Source organism: Bufo bufo, chromosome 5 (genome assembly GCF_905171765.1).
Source record: "Bufo bufo chromosome 5, aBufBuf1.1, whole genome shotgun sequence".
Classification (NCBI taxonomy): domain Eukaryota; kingdom Metazoa; phylum Chordata; class Amphibia; order Anura; family Bufonidae; genus Bufo; species Bufo bufo.
The window spans coordinates 47317566-47335724 of NC_053393.1; the positions used below are offsets into that span (position 1 = coordinate 47317566).

The following is an 18159-nucleotide window of genomic DNA, read 5'->3' on the forward strand; positions in this document are numbered from 1 at the left end:
CTTACAGGGGGCTATGATACGCACAATTAACCCCTTCAGGTGCCGCACCTGAAGGGTTAATTGTGCTGATCACAGCCCCCTGTAAAAGATCGGGTGCTGCCAGGCAGCAGGGGGCAGTCATGTACACAGTTCGTCGTATATTCTATCTAGAAGCGTCCCCATCACAATGGGAACGCCTCTGTGTTAGAATATACTGTCGGATCTGAGTTTCGATGTAACTCAAATCCGATGGTATATTCTAACATAGAGGCGTTCCCATGGTGATGGGGACGCTTCAAGTTAAAATATACCATCGGATTGGAGAAAACTCAGATCCTATGGTATATTAACTCCTGACTTTACATTGAAAGTCAATGGGGGACGGATCCGTTTGAAATTGCAGCATATTGTGTCAACGTCAAACGGATCCGTCCCCATTGACTTGCATTGCAATTCAGGACGGATCCGTTTGGCTCCGCACGGCCAGGCGGACACCAAAACGACTTTTTTTTCATGTCCGTGGATCCTCCAAAAATCAAGGAAGACCCACGGACGAAAAAACGGTCACGGATCACGGACCAACGGAACCCCGATTTGCGGACCGTGAAAAAATACGGTCGTGTGCATGAGGCCTTAGTCAGTCACAGTGAGGATGGTGTGTTCAGGGTGATGTGCAGTGTTAGTTTTCCACCACACATAGCGTTTTGCATTTAGGCCAAAAAGTTAAACTTTGGTCTCATCTGGCCAGAACACCTTCTACCATATATTTGCTGTGTCCTCCACATGGCTTGTGGCAAACAGCAAACAGGACTTCTTATGGCTTACTTTCAAAAATGTCTTTCTTCTGGTCACTCTTCCATAAAGGCCAGATTTGTGGAGTACACGACTAATAGTTGTCCTGTGGACAGATTCTCCCACCTTAGCTGTGGATCTCTGCAGCTCCTAAAGACTTACCATGGGCCTCTTGGCTCCTTCTCTAATTATTGCTCTCCTTGCCTGGGCTATCAGTTTAGGAGGACAGCCATGTCTTGGTAAGTTTGCAGTTGTGTCATATTTTCGGAAGATGGAAAGACCAGTGCTCCGTGAGATGTTCAGAGCTTGGGAACTTATTTTATAACCTAACTCTGCATTACACTTCTCATCAGCTTTATCCCTGACCTGTCTAGTGTGTTCCCTGCTTTTCCTGATGCTGCTTGATCGCTAATGTTCTCTAACAATCCTCTAAAGCCTTCACAGAACAGTTGTGAAGTTATACTGAGAATAAACTACACAGAGGTGGACTCTATTTAGGTGACTTCTGAAGGCAATTGATCACACAGAATTTTATTTAGGGCAGAGTCAGGGGCCTGAATACAAATGCACTCCAAACGTTCCAGATTTTTATTACAACCATGTATCATTATTTTTGTTCACTTTACACATACAGTTGCAAGAAAAAGTATGTGAACCCTTTGGAATGATATGGATTTCTGCACAAATTGGTCATAAAATGTGATCTGATCTTCATCTAAGTCACAAAAATAGACAATCACAGTCTGCTTAAACTAATAACACACAAAGAATTAAATGTTACCATGTTTTTATTGAACATACCATGTAAATATTCACAGTGCAGGTGGAAAAAGTATGTGAACCATTGGATTTAATGACTGGTTGAACCACCTTTGGCAGCAATAACTTCAACCAAATATTTCCTGTAGTTGAAGTTCAGACGTGCACAACGGTCAGGAGTAATTCTTGACCATTCCTCTTTACAGAACTGTTTCAGTTCAGCAATATTCTTGGGATGTCTGGTGTGAATCGCTTTCTTAAGGTCATGCCACAGCATCTCAATCGGGTTGAGGTCAGGACTCTGATTAAGCCATTCTGTTATTGATTTACTTCTATGCTTTGGGTCATTGTCCTGTTGCAACACCCATCTTCTGTTGAGCTCCAGCTGGTGGACAGATGGCCTTAAGTTCTCCTGCAAAATGTCTTGATAAACTTGGGAATTCATTTTTCCTTCGATGATAGCAATCCGTCCAGGCCCTGACGCAGCAAGCCAGCCCCAAACCATGATGCCCCCACCACCATACTTCACAGTTGGGATGAGGTTTTGATGTTGGTGTGCTGTGCCTCTTTTTCTCCACACATAGTGTTGTGTGTTTCTTCCAAACAACTCAACTTTGGTTTCATCTGTCCACAGAATATTTTGCCAGTACTGCTGTGGAACATCCAGGTGCTCTTGTGCAAACTGTAAACGTGCAGCAATGTTTTTTTTGGACAGCAGTGGCTTCCTCTGTGGTATCCTCCCATGAAATCCATTCTTGTTTAGTGTTTTATGTATCGTAGATTCGCTAACAGGGATGTTAGCATATGCCAGAGACTTTTGTAAGTCTTTAGCTGACACTCTAGAATTCTTCTTCACCTCATTGAGCAGTCTGCGCTGTGTTATTGCAGTCATCTTTACAGGAAGGCCACTCCTAGGGAGAGTAGCAGCAGTGCTGAACTTTCTCCATTTACAGACAATTTTTCTTACCGTGGACTGATGAACAGCAAGGCTTTTGGAGATACTTTTATAACCCTTTCCAGCTTTATGCAAGTCAACAATTCTTAATCGTAGGTCTTCTGAGAGCTCTTTTGTGCAAGGCATCATTCACATCAGGCAATGCTTCTTGTGAAAAGCAAACCAAGAACTGGTGTGTGTTTTTTATAGGGCAGGGCAGCTGTAACCAACACCTCCAATCTCATCTCATTGATTGGACTCCAGTTGGCTGACACCTCACTCCAATTAGCTCTCGGAGATGTCATTAGTCTAGGGGTTCACATACTTTTTCCACCTGCACTGGGAATGTTTACATGGTGTGTTTAATAAAACCATGGTAACATTTAATTATTTGTGTGCTATTAGTTTAAGCAGACTGTGATTGTCTATTGTTGTGACTTAGATGAAGATCAGATCACATTTTATGACCAATTTGTGCAGAAATCCATATCATTCCAAAGGATTCACATACTTTTTCTTGCAACTGTACTTGCTACTTTCTGTTGTCTATCACTTAAAAGCCCAATAAAATACATTTAAAGGAGTTGTCCAGGTTTAGAGCTGAACCTGGACATGTCCCCTTTTTCACCTTTCACATTTCATGCTCTGATGCTCTCCCTTGCCCTGTGCTGTATCGTGCAGGGCAGGGGCTTTTTTGTTTACATTTTTACACTGCTAGGCAGAGGCTTATGCCTAGAAGTGTTGCCGGTGAAGTCACCGGCACTAATGGGCAGGCTTTAGCGCTGCCATAGCTGTTTTAAAAGCCTGTCCATTAGTGCTGGTGACATCACCGGGTACACTGATAGGTGGAAGCCTCCGCCTAACAGAGACCCAGTACGCCCCCGTTTCTACTGAAAAAAGCCCTTCCTTGCGCGATTCAGTGCAAGGCAAGGGAGAGCATCGGAGCATGAAATGATCCAATGCTCCACTCACAGGGGCTGCCTGGGTGAAGAAGGGGATATGTCCGAGTTCAGTTCTGAACCCAGACAACCCTTTAATACTTTATATTCTACAATAACCAATATGCAGTATATTATATTCTACAATAAACTATATATACATATTATATGCTACAGTAATCTGTTGGAAGACTATTAACTTATATTAAAGTTTTATCAAAAAATATTTAGCAAATGTCATATAGCCTGTCCTCCACTGAAATATTGTAGCAAACCATCAGGAGAGAAAATTAGTGCTAGAGGACTGCTTAGGGTCCATTCACACGTCTGTAGTGTATTGCGGATCTGCAATACACCCGGCCGGCACCCCCATAGAAATGCCTATTCTTGTCAGCAATTGCCGACAAGAATAGGACATGTTCTATTTTTTTCTGGAGCCGCGGACCGGAAGATCGGCGGCGCGCCCCGGAAATGTGGATTCCTGCCCCATAGAGAATGAATTATTACGGACGTGTGAATGAAGCCTTAGACTGGATGCATACAAACCCTCAGCTGTGATGAATACTAAGTCTGGGTTAGCCCATCTGGGACATGGATGGCATATTGCTAGAATATGCCATAAATGTCAGATAGGTGTGAATCTTCCATATAGGGAAAGGGCACTCAAAGTGAAGAAAAGCACACCGCGGATGTGTAGCATGCTCTCTATTCATCACTATGGGAATTCTGAGCGTGCCCATAGCGGTGAATCGAGGATGCACCATGCAAATGTGGCCACTGCTGCATTCACCACTATGGGATTGCTGGAAATAGCTGAGCCAGTGCTCGGCTTCCCATATCTAGGCCCAACACCTACGTGACACTGATAGCATATCCTAGCGATATGCCATCAATGTCCCAGATGGACCAACCCCTTTAAACAAAAATGTCTCTGTTTACAGCAAGCAGGGATTTTGAAAACGGTTGGATTTGATAAACAAAGCATATTAGAAACTTGCAGAATTTTTGATTATACAGTGAAAAATCCTTATTTAAATGAAACCAACACTTCAATGCTGCCTTGTGATTTGCGGCCAAATATAGGACATGTTCTATCTTTCAACGGAACGGAAAAACGGAAACGGAATGCATACAGAACACATTCCGTTTTTTTTTGCGGAACCATTGAAATGAATGGTTCCGTATACGGAACACAAAAAAACGGCCCGTACACCCGCAAAAAAAACGTTCGTGTGAACTAGGCCTTAGAACAATCAAACTAATAATCATGAAATACATTACTCATGTACCTTGTGTCGTAGGTCTTGCTGTAGTTGGAGTAGTCGTAGTCCTTATCACTGAAATTATAAGCAAAGGTCATATTGATATACAGTTATGCTTTATTATTGTACCTACAGAATACCAGCCATTATAGTGAAACTGCTACTTACTGGGCAGCATGCTCAAGGGGCATCAATCATCCTGCCACCATCATGGCCTAAACTTACATCACATTATTTTGCCACTGTTGGCACTATTATTTCTTTACTGCTTGGCACTATATAGTTCTGTGATCATGGAGATTTGACTCTTGGTACCAAACCCAATCAGGGTCCACAGCACTCGCTGCACAGAGTAGCCCAATTTCATTTAAGTAAATGGAAGCTGCAGTACCAGGCGCAGCCACTACTAAACATATGGAGCTGTGCCTGGTAAAAAAAAAATGTGGTCCTTTCAATCAGCTAATCAGCAGGTGCGCCAAGACCTAGATCCCCACAATCTGATATTGATTGCCTATCCTAAGGATAGGCTATCAATTTTATAGGACACACCTAACTCCTTTTAAGCACTGGTTTATGGTCACCTCCAGAGCCTAGTGGTCCCCAGCCTGGTGCTCTCCTAAATTGGCAAAACTACAACTCCTAGCTAAGAACAACAGTCAACTCATGCCCCTGGTCCTCCATAGACCTAATTTCAGCCATAATTACAATAACAAGGAAGCCACTGGCAATCTGTCAGCAGAAGACAATACAGCAAAAAAGCCCAACAGGGAAAGCATGGGAAATTCTCATTCCCTACATCTACCCTGTTTTTATATCCACAACTTTCTCAACTTCCACCTGTCATAAAGAATATACTGTATTTCTTGGACTATAAGATGCACCTGACCATAAGACACCGCTCAGGTTTAGACAACAGAAAATGTAAAAAAACAAATCATTTCCTGGTCGTTTTAAGAGGAACAGGAGTCAATGTTACTTTAATAGTCTAGTGTATCAACATCACAATAAAGATTACAAGTTACAGTGTACAGTACCAGCCACATACAGTACCCTGATGACATCATCAAACGTCATTTATGTCTTTCCCTGCTGCCTGGGGACCTTCAGCATGAGGAGGACTGGGTTCCTCACAGTCCTCTCCATGAGCTGAATGGCCGTCATCCTCCTCTTCTGTCAGCACTGATCACACAGATTGATATTCAGCGATCTCATTAATCCAGCAAAGCGCTGTTTGAGCGCTCTGCCGGATCATTAAGGAAGCAGTCATGGAGGTCTGGCACTACTAGAACATACTGACTGCAGAGTATAAGACGCAGGCACTTTTAAGCAAGATATTTCCTGCTAAAAGCGAGTCTTATAGTCCAAGAAATCCTGTATATGATTGTCTGAGCAAAGAGATTCCTTACAAGTTGTAGCCAAAGCTGATAAGGAATCACTTTCAGTTTCATCAGCAAATATAGCGGACAGGGAAACTTCATGTTCTGTGCTGTGTGTTAGGCCATCCATAAGATAGGAGGTGACATCTCCCTTTACAAGAGCCTACGAGGAAAAACGAAAAAGAAATTGATTGAAAAGTGGATGATAACAAACAATCTAGGGTTTCCTATTGGGTGAAAATGTCCAAAATATTAATTTGGTTTGACATTGGGGAAATTAAAAAAACAACGCAATACCAATTTTTCAGTCTGCAAGACTTTATTTTAGCTCCATAGAGTCAGGCAGAAAGGTAGCTCTGTATGTTAGCTGTAAGAGGTGAGTGCTGCTGCCTCTTACTAGGCAGGTGATGTCATATTCATCAGTCACATGGCCTGGGCGCATATCAGTCCCATTCAAGTGAATGGACCTGGGCTGCAATACCAAGCACAGCCACTATACCATGTACGGCGCTGTGCTTGGTATGCTGATTGGCAGGGGTGCTGGGAGTTGGATAGGTATCAGATATTGACCTATCCTGAGGGCAGGCCATCAATATTGAATTCCTGGAAAAACCCTTTAACATCTACTCAGGGTCCTCACAGGACAAATGGCAAAAAATAAACTTACTGAGTAAATAGGAAATTTACCTCCTGAGTGTTACCACCATTGCGGGGCGTCCATTTCAATCTGTACATTATAATATCTGGAGCAAAGCGTATCCAGTAAGCTCTGAAACTGTGTGAGGTTATATCTCTCACATTCAGATCACGAGGAGAGGGCACTGGCTCTGTGGGTGGAAATGACAATGGATTCATAGACAGAAATGTATAAGGATTTTTATATTGTTATAATAACACGGGACATGAGTGGTATATCAGAAAAAGGAATGGAATGGGGTTAATATTATGGGTCCTCCGTTTAGGATCCTTATATCTTGGCCAGAGTGGAGAAGAGCTGGAAAGAGTCTCTCATCGTTCTGGAGGACCTGTCCTGTCCTGCATTACACATACAACCCAATGGACACTGTGTAATGATTAGTTTGCCCTGCGGTGGAGCTGCAGGGAAACGTAACACTTACTTACAGGTTTCCTCACAGTTTACAAATGATCAGCTTATTGTCAACGGACCCTTCTAGCAAGTAGGAGTGGATTGTCCAAAACAGAGTCAAATATTGTCAAGCCAATTTCAACTCATGGCTAATGTATATACAGTAATTCCCCATTTTAAAATTCTACTTTTTTTCCCCCCACAATGTCTCGTGATTTCACTTCACCACCTTATCAAAAGGGTCTATTGCATGCATATTTATTAAAGGGGCCTTTGAACATGTCCTTATGTCAAAAAGGGCCACAAAAATAAGCGGCAACAACTGTTCAATTCTCTTGCAGTTCTATCACAGGCGAACTGAGGCTTTACACGGTGATACTTGAAGTCAATGGACTTTCTATGTAACACATGGGTGCCTGGGTCCTCTAAAGTGAGACACTCTAAAGTCTGGCTCCTCTGTTAACTCAAAATTTCCTAAAGTGGAATTTCTAAACTAGTCAAGGCCTTCAAAAACTCCATATATGAAAAAAAAAACATCAGGGAACTCTGTGGAAGCATACTGACCGAATTAGAAGTGGTCAACCATTAGCGAGGCACAGTCCCTACTCTCCATGGCCCTATAGAATCTGCAGGGCAGCCTATTCTGTATGTTTGACCTTGGTGGAGACACTTTGTAAGATGTTCAGGTCTAGCCCCCTCTGCAGTTCTAGACTTACTGGTGGTGAAAGTGCCAGTGAGGGGCTCAGATTGTCCTTCATCAAAAACAGAGAAGACGGCCACCGTGTATTCGGTCAACGAGGATAACTTCCTTAAGTCGGTGGTTGCAACTTTTCTGACTTCCACCTGTGAAATACATGGATTTATATACCGTAGGAAGTCTACACATTGTCCTTAAATAGTCTACATTTTGCCAATACCTGGTGTATTTAACCCAACATGATGGGAGGGCCCTCTGGCAGCAGAAAGATTGGCCGAGTTATGAGGGACTAGTAAAGAAAATACATAGAAAATGGAATATCAAAAGAACAATGGTTAGTAAAACAAAGATGAGACAAGCATACAAGCAAAACCGAGACATAAAGAGAAATGTAATATCATGCAATTAGGAATTGTAAAGTTCACCAAGGACACTACTGGGGAAATTGTTAGTATGATTCTGATAGGCTGCCATGAAGAACATTACAGATTTTTATCTACATCCCTTTTTCATACATGACGTAAGGTATCTGCAGTAAGGTAAATCCTTCACAAGATGGCTTGATCAGGTCACAGGTCTAAAGATTCCCAAACCTGACCAAATATTGCAGTATATTTCATTATTAGGTTGCTTATCCTGAAAGCAGAAAATTAATTCCAATCATGGAAATTATTGTTCCCTTACATGGGTGCACTCGTGTATTTCTGATAAAACGGTTCAAAAATTCTGTAACCATGAAGACCATGAATGTTTGAAGCTGGCCGGCCTGTTACAACTGCATATTGCAGTATCGGAGAGAAAAAAAAAAGTGTCTTTAAAACGAAACCTTTCATCATTGATAAAATGGTTGCAGAGGGGTGGGCAGAACAGGAAGTCTGCGAGTTGCAGCACCAGCCAATAGCTGCAGAACAGGAAGTGATGTCAGAGAGGGTGCGTCATTTTGGCAACATCTACTGTAGAGCCCAGGAACGCGAAGCAGTAATTATTTCCCAATAAAGGTTTTTTCCTCAGAATCAAACTTAGCCATTATTCATAGGATAGGGAATAAGTGTCTGATCCCTGGAGGTCTTATCACTGGGACTTCCACTGATAAAAAGAAGGAGAGGTCCTGTTTTCCCTGTTTGAATTTAAGAGGTTGTCCCATCTCCCATTTTACCAAATGTGAATGGTTGCCCAGAATTTCACTTTATAGGGGTTATCTGGTAATAAATATTGATGACCTATTCTTATCAAATTGGCTGGGATTCGAAACCCAGGACCCCCACCGATCAGCTGTTAGAAGAGACTGGCACTCCATGAGAGAAGTGGCTTCTTCCTAGGCCTTGTGACATCACGTTCATTGGTCACATAGTCTAATTTCTGCTCAACCCTATTGAAGTGAAAGAGGCTGAGCTGCCATACCAAGCACAGCCGCTGTACTCATACTTACCAAAGTTTCAGTTGGTAAAATTGGGACATATAAGTCCCACCCAGGGGAACACCCCGAACCCACCTGGTAATACCCATTTTTGGGCAGGGGATTATGCTAGCCCTGTCAATTTTAGACCCGGGAAAGCATGAACTACCCTTGACTGTCTCTGAAAATCAGGGACAGCCCCGCCAAAATCGGGACAGTTGGCAACTGAGGATAGGTCATCATTATATATTACTGGATAACCCCTATAACAATGATGGTGCTAGAGAAAATCCAAATCCAACCATATAACATGTCAGCAAAATATTGTTTCCTGTGGAACCAGGAAAGCTTAAAGGGGTTGGCCACTTTCTGGTTACTGTTGATCAGTTTGCTTGTAGGATGTCTACATCATGGCACTTACTAATACAGCCTTTGTTGAAATTCTGCACCATTTTCGATACATTTTATAAGGTAAATATAAAATATACTTTTGTGCTGTCCACATGGAGGTCCAGCTCACAAAATATCTGCTTATGGAGGGTCATGTGACCAGGAAGAACTCGGTCTTCTCCAATAAAATACACTACACTTGCCATCTGCACTTGCTCTGTTGGGAGTTTAGAGCACATGCTTGAATGGAGGTTGAGTTATGTGTTTGGTCCCATGACCCTTCATCAGCGGCCATCTTATGGACCTCTTTGTGGACAGCACAGGAGATTTGCACAAGAAGGGGATATGAATTATGAAATAAGTGCCATATAGTCTTCTTACATATACATTAGTCAAACAAAGCCAGCCAGTGGCAACCCCTTAAATGGTAATGAGGAGATGTGGCATCTTCCTTTTGGAATTCCACACTTCGCCGCTGATGTGAAACGTGACATTTCTGAAGATGGTTTAGTCAGATTTGCACTATTTTGGTCAAATTGTTAACAGCGATTGTTACATCAATGGATAATTTCCAATGGAAATCCAGCCAAACATAATTTGCAGACAAGTCACTGACAATTGTTATAAGATTTGTGAGCTCAGACCAATAGTGATTTCCCATACAAATGTGCTACAGATTTCTGCAGGGTGCATGAACCTGACCCTGATCTGACATTTCACCCGACATAACATTTATTTATTTGAATGGCTGTGCTTTTCAAGAAAATCTCAGAACTTTGCTGAATGAGTTTGGCATGATCTTGTTTTGGAAACTAGTCGAGATTCAAAATCACAGACTTCACAGATTTGATCTTCTGACACTTTTATGTGTGAAGATCGCTTTTGGGTGGATTTCCAGTTTAAGGTACTTTAGAAGACCTCATCCTCATGTCTCATCCGGCTGATTGTGCTGGCCTAATTGCCAATTGTAAGGTTATCACCCTAGGCTCCCTTGGTTCTTCTGTTGTTGCACATGTGATTGACCTGGCTTGTTTGACTTTCATTCACCTGCATACTGTATACCCGGCTTTGCTACATCACTATTACTGACCTTAGGCTCATCTGACTACCCACCTGAACTACCCTCTAATGAACTGCCAGTCTAGCTCTGTTACATCACTGATACTGAACCTCAGCTTGTCTGATTATTCCCCTAAACTGCCTGCCATTGTAACATATATCTGGCTCTGCTATCTCTGTTACCAACCCTGATTGCCAACTTCTGCACCATTTGACCTACTACTGCAGTACCCCAGAATAGGGAGCTTGAAAAATATGTTTTTGTTATTAAAATGTTATGCAATGTAATCTAATGTATTGTAATACCCAGTATAGTCTTGTATGGATTAGTTGGGGTTAATAATCCTGACTCTGACCTTGTAGGAGGTTAGGTGTTGGAATTAGGTCCACCCCTAGTTCAGGCAGTAGTATGTTAGTCAAAGGAAGCCACATGTACTCACTCTGCAGAGTAATAGGCCTGAATAAGCCATCTCTACTCTACAGTGCTCCAGGAAAAAAGAAAGGAAAGAATCAGAAGGTCCAGAATCTCCAAGGCCAAGAACTAGAGTCAGTCAGTAAGGTATTTGATGTTTAAGGCTGATGGAGACTTTACTGCAGTGAGAGGGACATTGCTAATCCACCCTTCACTCTTGGACACATGGTTGTCTAGGAAGATTTGCACTGTGAATTGTTTGGAACTGTGTCTCGATACTGTTGGATGTACTACAACTCCCACTTTGCATTTCAGTCAAAAAAGACTTGTTCGTTTTCTACAATTGGCGTTGTTACTGACTCCTGTACCATCTGCTAGCCACAACATCTACTGCCTTAAACCCATACAACACTCATAACACCAAAAGCATCCCAACTACGATCAGGCAAGAGCCCCAACATCAGATGTGCCCTCCTGTCACTGCCCGACCCTAGGGAGCATCGTTGTGAGAATTGTCACTGTGAATAACTACTGCAGTCAGAGCCACTACCACTCCCATCCTTGGGTTCTCCACACTGTGTAGGTTAAATCTTAAAGGGCTTGTCCGACATTTGAAAAGATTCCCAAATCCCCTAAATGTGTCAAAATGTTAAAAGACTGGCCTGTGTTTACAGGCTCCAGTGGTATACGGCCTAGGACCATTGCAGCCAGTCACTTGCTGGTATATGGCATGAGACAGCTGAGGCTACTAATTGGCTGCTGAGGTTCCCTGGTGTCACTGCTGCAGGCTGTAAACACAGAACAGAGGTAAGGACTGGGGAGGGAGGATTAAGAGGTGATTGTAACATATTTTAATCTTTTCACACATTTAAAGGGGTTGTCCGGGTTCAGAGCTTCCCCCACTAAGTCACTCAGGGCAAGGGCTTTTTCTGGAGATCTGGTGACTTACCGGCTCTCCATAGGTAACATAGGTAAGCTAGGCAGAGGCTTCCACCTAGCAGTGAGCCTGGTGACATCACCAGCACTAATGGGCGGGCTTTAGCATTGCCCTAGCCTGTAAAACGCTAGGGAAGTACTAAAGCCCGCCCATCAGTGCCGGTGATGTCACCAGGAAAACTGCTGGGCGGAAGCCTTCATCTAGCAGTGTAAAAACATAAACAAAAAAGCCCTTGAAATGCTACGATGCTCATATCAGAGGGTCTGCCTGGGTAAAAAAAACTGGGATATGTCTGGATTCAGCTCTGAGCCCGGACAATCCCTTTAAGGAAGATTTTGAAATAAGTTGGACTACCTCTTTAAGATTTTATGGCTAATGACATTGAGTGGAGAAGCAGATGGCTTAGGAGCCACATTATGACCTACATCCTCAGCTGACTACACTGAGATACATGTGGTAATAATCATCAGTACAGATATGTAAACTGAATTTTTGATCCTGAAAACTGGCTTACCTTGAGAAAACCAAACACAGCCTAGGCGAAATATGACATTGATCAGAAAAAACAGCAGTGAAAGTTATTACTGGAGGAAAATGGAGTACAGTACAATAGCAGATGAGAATAACTGGTGAAGTGTTGGAATAAAACAGAAGGAGCTAGGAACCTGATGCAGCAGATGTGTTATCTCATATATACTCACATCATTGATGTCAGCACCCCCGGTTTTCACATACATAATACGATATCCATTCACATTCTTATCAGAGTGGTCCCAAGAGACTGTGGCACTGCTGTGTTCAATATTAGAAAATCGGAGGTTTCTAGGTGCACTTAGTGGTACTGTGGAAACATAAAACATGATGAGGTGGAATAATCTGTAGCTTTCAAGGAAGTTAAGCCTGTTCCTGCCAGAGGTTGGCAGGAACAGGCTTAACCCCCCCCCCCCTTCCCGTTCCTCCCATCGTGGTAGGAGTAAGCTGGTCCTGCTCCCTGCCAAGATGGGGAGTTCCTGTCCAGCGACAGAGAGGAGAGGAAGCAACCTGCAAAGCTTCTGCTCCTGTTACAGATTCTCCATAGTGATCACGTATTCTGCCACAAGTGAAGTCTTGAAAGCTCGACAGCAGAAGTATGGCTATAATCAGCATCTACAGACAAAGCTGTAAGGTGAGGGACTACAGCTAAGACACCCATCACTCAGAACATTACTAGTCCGGTATGATCTACATGATAAACTGCAACCTTCCTTCAGATTCCTTGCTGGGGCCACAGAGAGATGCATTCATTCATTCTATCTATCTACTTCCTAGATTGTACAATAGATAAACATATAAACTACGATGCAGTATATCACTATTTCAGTATTTGATACTATGTTGTTAAAAAACAATGGAAAATTAAATATGTTTAAATCCTTATATCTTACAGTATAACCATCTTTGTAGAATGTAATTTAGGCATGACTGAGTCGTTACATTACCTAGATACAACTTCTTTTAAACCTGTCATTCCACCTATAAACCCCTTACATGTGGTTTCTTGCCCGGTGAGTGGATCGCTGGCTTCTTCTCCAAACATTGAATAGACTGTGACTGTGTATTCTGTGCTGGGAGTCAATCCATCCAACTCAACATCTGTCACTGAACCATCAACCTTCATCTGGAATATTTGAAATTATTATTGTCACCAACAGCTGATCTACTCTGCTTCCACCACTGGATGTATCAAAGCATATCCTGCTGCTGGGTCATTGGGTATTAGGGTAGCAAAAGGCCAATTCTAGAAACTCTTGAGGGATATCCATACTAGGCCACCACCTAGGGTGTCAAGGTTATTTTTAAATGTTCTGTCCAATTGAAATTCAGAGATAGCTTGTACTATCCCTGATACCAACCATAGGTTTGGTGGCCCCTTAATTAATCATTAATGAGATTACAGGCATACATCCCAAATGTCCCTCTTTGGAGAGACAGTCCTTAGTTTTCATCTAGATCCCTCTTTGCTCTTAAAATGTCCTTGTCTTGGCACTGAACAATAGATTTGCCATAAAATACTTTTTCTATATTGGTTAAAGCACCAATAAATTGGCCAAAAACAATGAAAACAATGTCATAGCTGAAAAATGGATCTTCTACGCAATAAACGTTTAGTGCCTGTAGACCATCTGAAATATTCAGTCGTACAATTACTAGTTACCTCTTTTTCATCTGCAGCCAATCCCTCGGTGAGAGGAGCATAGAGGATCATATACTCAGTAGCACCTGCAACACCAACCCATTTTGCCCTCATACTTCTGTGGGTGACGTCATATAGCTCGAGATCAGATGCCATCGGTAATGCCACTTTAAAGAAAAATATCAACACTTATTGTAAGAAAACTGAAGCAAAAGTCTAGAAGTAAAAAAAACGGCAATGATGGCCCCTGACAGGTTTGGACACTTCTGCATGTTGAGGACTGAGAGATAAGATTTGGACGAGGCCAGTAAATTAAACCTTTGCCCAAGGTGTAAGAAAGCCTAGCAATAATTCTGAACTTGGGCCGATTCCTCACCTCCATTTTTTCCAGAAATGAAGTTCCTCTAGAGAATGTAACTAGAAAGTACTGAGCCCCATGGCAAACCATTGAATGGACCCCTTTAAATCAGAACCCAGACCAGATCACAAAATCAGATCACAGATCAGAACCCTAAATAATACTTCAAAATTAATTTGATTAAAAAAAAAAAAAATTATTTACCTCTCCTCACTTCCCCCCTGGCCGCCATCAGGACCTTGTGTGCCAGACCCATAAGGGTCTGATGTGGCAGAAGGACAGGGGCCTGTAGGCTCACTGAAATATAGGGACCTGTGACGATTGCAACTGTTGTGATCCATATAGTCATGCCACTGGAAATTGGAACAACTTGGTCTAGGCCCCTTAGCAACCTATCTCAGCGACCCTCACTAGAGACATCTAGAATGTTTTCCATTCCATCGTTACTGAACTAAAAATGTACACGTATTGTAACTTTCTAAGAAAGTGTGACTCTCACCCTTGCCGTGTATTACATGGTTGGCCAATCACTCTAATGGGAGCCATGTAATACTTCTGCATGCAACGGCAACTACACAGGAAACATGATTGGCTGCAACATCCCCTGGAGGTATCAGCTGATCTCTGGGATTTTCAGAAGAATGGCACCAAAATGTACACCAATGCATCACGTGGGAGGCATACCGATATGCAGTATAGACACCATGTATTAGAATAGGAGACACAATATGCAGTATAGAAACCATGTATTAGAATAGGAGCACTATACAAAACACATAATGCCTTATACTGTATACTAATAATTGGCAATAAAATAACACAACAGCAACACCACCACAAAAACACCTCAAGTGCAAGAGGCCTAAAATAGACATTTCTCGGGTGTGCAGGAGGAGACAAGTTACTCACATGTGGTTTCAGCACCGCGCAGGCCTTCCGTTGTACTCCTTGAGTACACAGCAAACACAGCTATTTGATATTCTGTCAGAGACATCAAGTTCTTGAGTACAGTGGTGGACACTCTGCCATCAACTATGACCTGCAAAAACAACAAGACATACATGGGTCCTTCAGGCTGCCCAAAGTTTTTAGGTGGCTCCTAAGCCCATGTTAGATATCAAGGGTTTACCTCACTGGTAGTTTTTTGTGACCAGATCATGACCATTGTGAGACAGTGAGAGATTGTCAGGGAAAACAGGTATTTTCCTCCCAGCCTGTGCTGCTGTGCTGATTTACAGACAGGTGAGGTCAAATACCGGACCGGATTTTAAACACGGTCCGGGTTTTGGCAGCACCTGGCTGTCCTTAAATAGGCAGCTGGGCTCAGAAGCCAGGTCTCTGTGTTGGGATTTGGGAGCCTGGTGTCTGGTTAAAGGCTTGCTACATGTTTGGCGTGAAAACAGGTTGGTGTTGCTATTAACAAGGACTCTTTGAGGCAGAATTGCCGCACGGTGTGAATTACCACCAACACCGCAAGGTGACTTTTTGCTTGTTTATGACTGCTTATTTTGTCACTTGCCTAAAGTGTGAATAAAACACTGAACCGTTTGATCCAAAGAACTTGTTGTTGCCTCTATACTGCGTCCGCTAATCCTGTCTACCAGAGCAAGTCCCCACACAATGTTAGGCCTCATGCACACGACCGTTGTTTTATTCCGTGTCCGTTGTTCCGTTTTTCGTGATTTTCTGCGGACCCATTGACTTTCAATGGGTCTGTTGAAAACTCGGCTAATGCACCGTTTGTCATCTGCGTCCGTGATCCGTGGTTCCAGTCCGTCAAAAAAATATAACCTGTCCTATTTTTTTCATGGAAAACGGTTTGCGGACCCATTCAAGTCAATGGGACCGTGAAAAAACGCGGAGGCACACAAGATTGCCATCCGCGTCCGTTTTTTTTTCCTATCATTTGCATGGCAAACTTGACTTAGACTTTTTTTTACTTTCCTTCATGTCTGGTGATCCTCCAAAAATAAAGGAAGACACACGGAAACAAAAAACGGAAACGGATCACGGAACAACGGAACCCCATTTTGCGGAACGGAACAAAACAACGGTCGTGTGCATGAGGCCTTAAGATGATAAAAACCCAGTTAGCTGCTAGTGCTTACCTCTTCTGGTTGTCCTCCCTTAGTTGGATAATACACCACACGGTATTTTTCGACATTTCCTGGAGCGTGAGTCCAACTAACGCGGAAACTTCTTGCTGTTATTTCTGACGTGACTAATTCAGATGGAGAGCCAAACTCCTCAACTATGTCCGCTAGAAACAGAGAATCAGTGTCATTCTCAAAGACACCTTCACAGTTTTATGTAATATGTCTTATAAGACAATTGAGAATTTTAGAAGGTCGTTGTGTCATGTCTACTTGGCCATACTACTGTGAACTACTGTGAAATTACAAAATATGGGGCAACATCTATGGCTATCTACAATATCTATGGCCAGTTATGGACTATTCAGGAGGAGATAAAACATGCTGGATAATTTTCTTCTAAGGGTAATTCAGTGGCGGAAGGATTTGCTGCAGATGTGCTGTGGATGTGCAGTAAACTCGCCCGAGGATTCACCCATGCATGTGAATGGGGGAAAACCCATTGGCATTTATGCGATGAAGATTGTCATTGGATTGGATGTGGATTTCAGCCCAGAATCTGGTCTGAAACCCATTGCTAATCCATCTCTCCAGGCTACCCTTCCTCTTACCTTGTGACTTTTACTTTTGTAATTGCTTCTAGCAAAAGTAAATATCCACAGTTCTTTTGGTTCCTCTGGTTCCTATTAATAGATGTTATCCAGGGACTCAATCACTGAACCAGTTAGGGGAGCCTACATACCTCAACCCTAACCAAAGTCATGAAAAAGCCGGGTAGTGCAGGTGAAATAGTGCCGTCCAGTTAGCTGTTTTCTGGTTACGTCAGTCATCAAATCATTAAAACAGGTCAACCAAAGACCACATGGTTTATTTTTTATAGAGACAGATTGTAACATTGGCAGGCCATGTCCGTCACTGCCCCACTACTTCTATTAGAAATATTATTCAATGAACTACTACTACTCCCATTTTTGCCATCACCACCACTCCCCTCCTCTCTTTGCTGTGTGCAATTACATGACTGCTTCTAATTGTTAGTCAGCTTTCGCTATAAATGCTGGACTGTCTTCTCACTCCTCATCTGCGCTTAGATTCCTAGTTAACTAGTGAACGTGTGCTACTTTGATTGTCTGTCCATGTACTGAAGTTCTACCTTTTAAGCAACTCTGATACTCCTCTGCTTGCCCTGACCTTGGCCTGTGTACAGTACAGACTCTTTATATTGCCTGCCCTGACCTCGGATTAGTCTCAATGGAATTGTACAATCTCTTCCTGCCCTGACCTATGCTTGTTTACCGACTGTTGCCTATCACCTTGCAACAGTGTTTCTCACCACTGTGGGTCAGCTGCCAACTACACCGGGACTATTCCAAGAGTTAGCAGCCTGGTGGCTCCCCTGCATTGAAAACCAGACCACTGTGTAGAGGTTAAAAGGTGAATCACCAGGATAATGCCCTTAGAACTAGCCCAAAGTCAAACTGGTTATTTGGTACAATGGGCCCAAAGATAAACGATAT

General features: G+C 42.7%; 1 protein-coding gene across 2 annotated transcripts in view; it reads right to left on the reverse strand.

Annotated features, from left to right (window-relative positions):
* COL14A1 (collagen type XIV alpha 1 chain) overlaps nt 1–18159 on the reverse strand; it is a 191832-nt gene that overhangs the window by 91141 nt on the left and 82532 nt on the right. For both annotated transcript variants that reach the window (XM_040432003.1, XM_040432000.1), the window contains 9 exons: nt 16658–16809; nt 15459–15588; nt 14213–14358; nt 13546–13675; nt 12720–12859; nt 7844–7970; nt 6728–6867; nt 6071–6203; nt 4692–4739 (listed from right to left, as the gene is read on the reverse strand). In XM_040432003.1, coding sequence (XP_040287937.1) covers nt 4692–4739; nt 6071–6203; nt 6728–6867; nt 7844–7970; nt 12720–12859; nt 13546–13675; nt 14213–14358; nt 15459–15588; nt 16658–16809 — 1146 coding nt within the window. The remainder of the gene's footprint in view (nt 1–4691; nt 4740–6070; nt 6204–6727; nt 6868–7843; nt 7971–12719; nt 12860–13545; nt 13676–14212; nt 14359–15458; nt 15589–16657; nt 16810–18159) is intronic.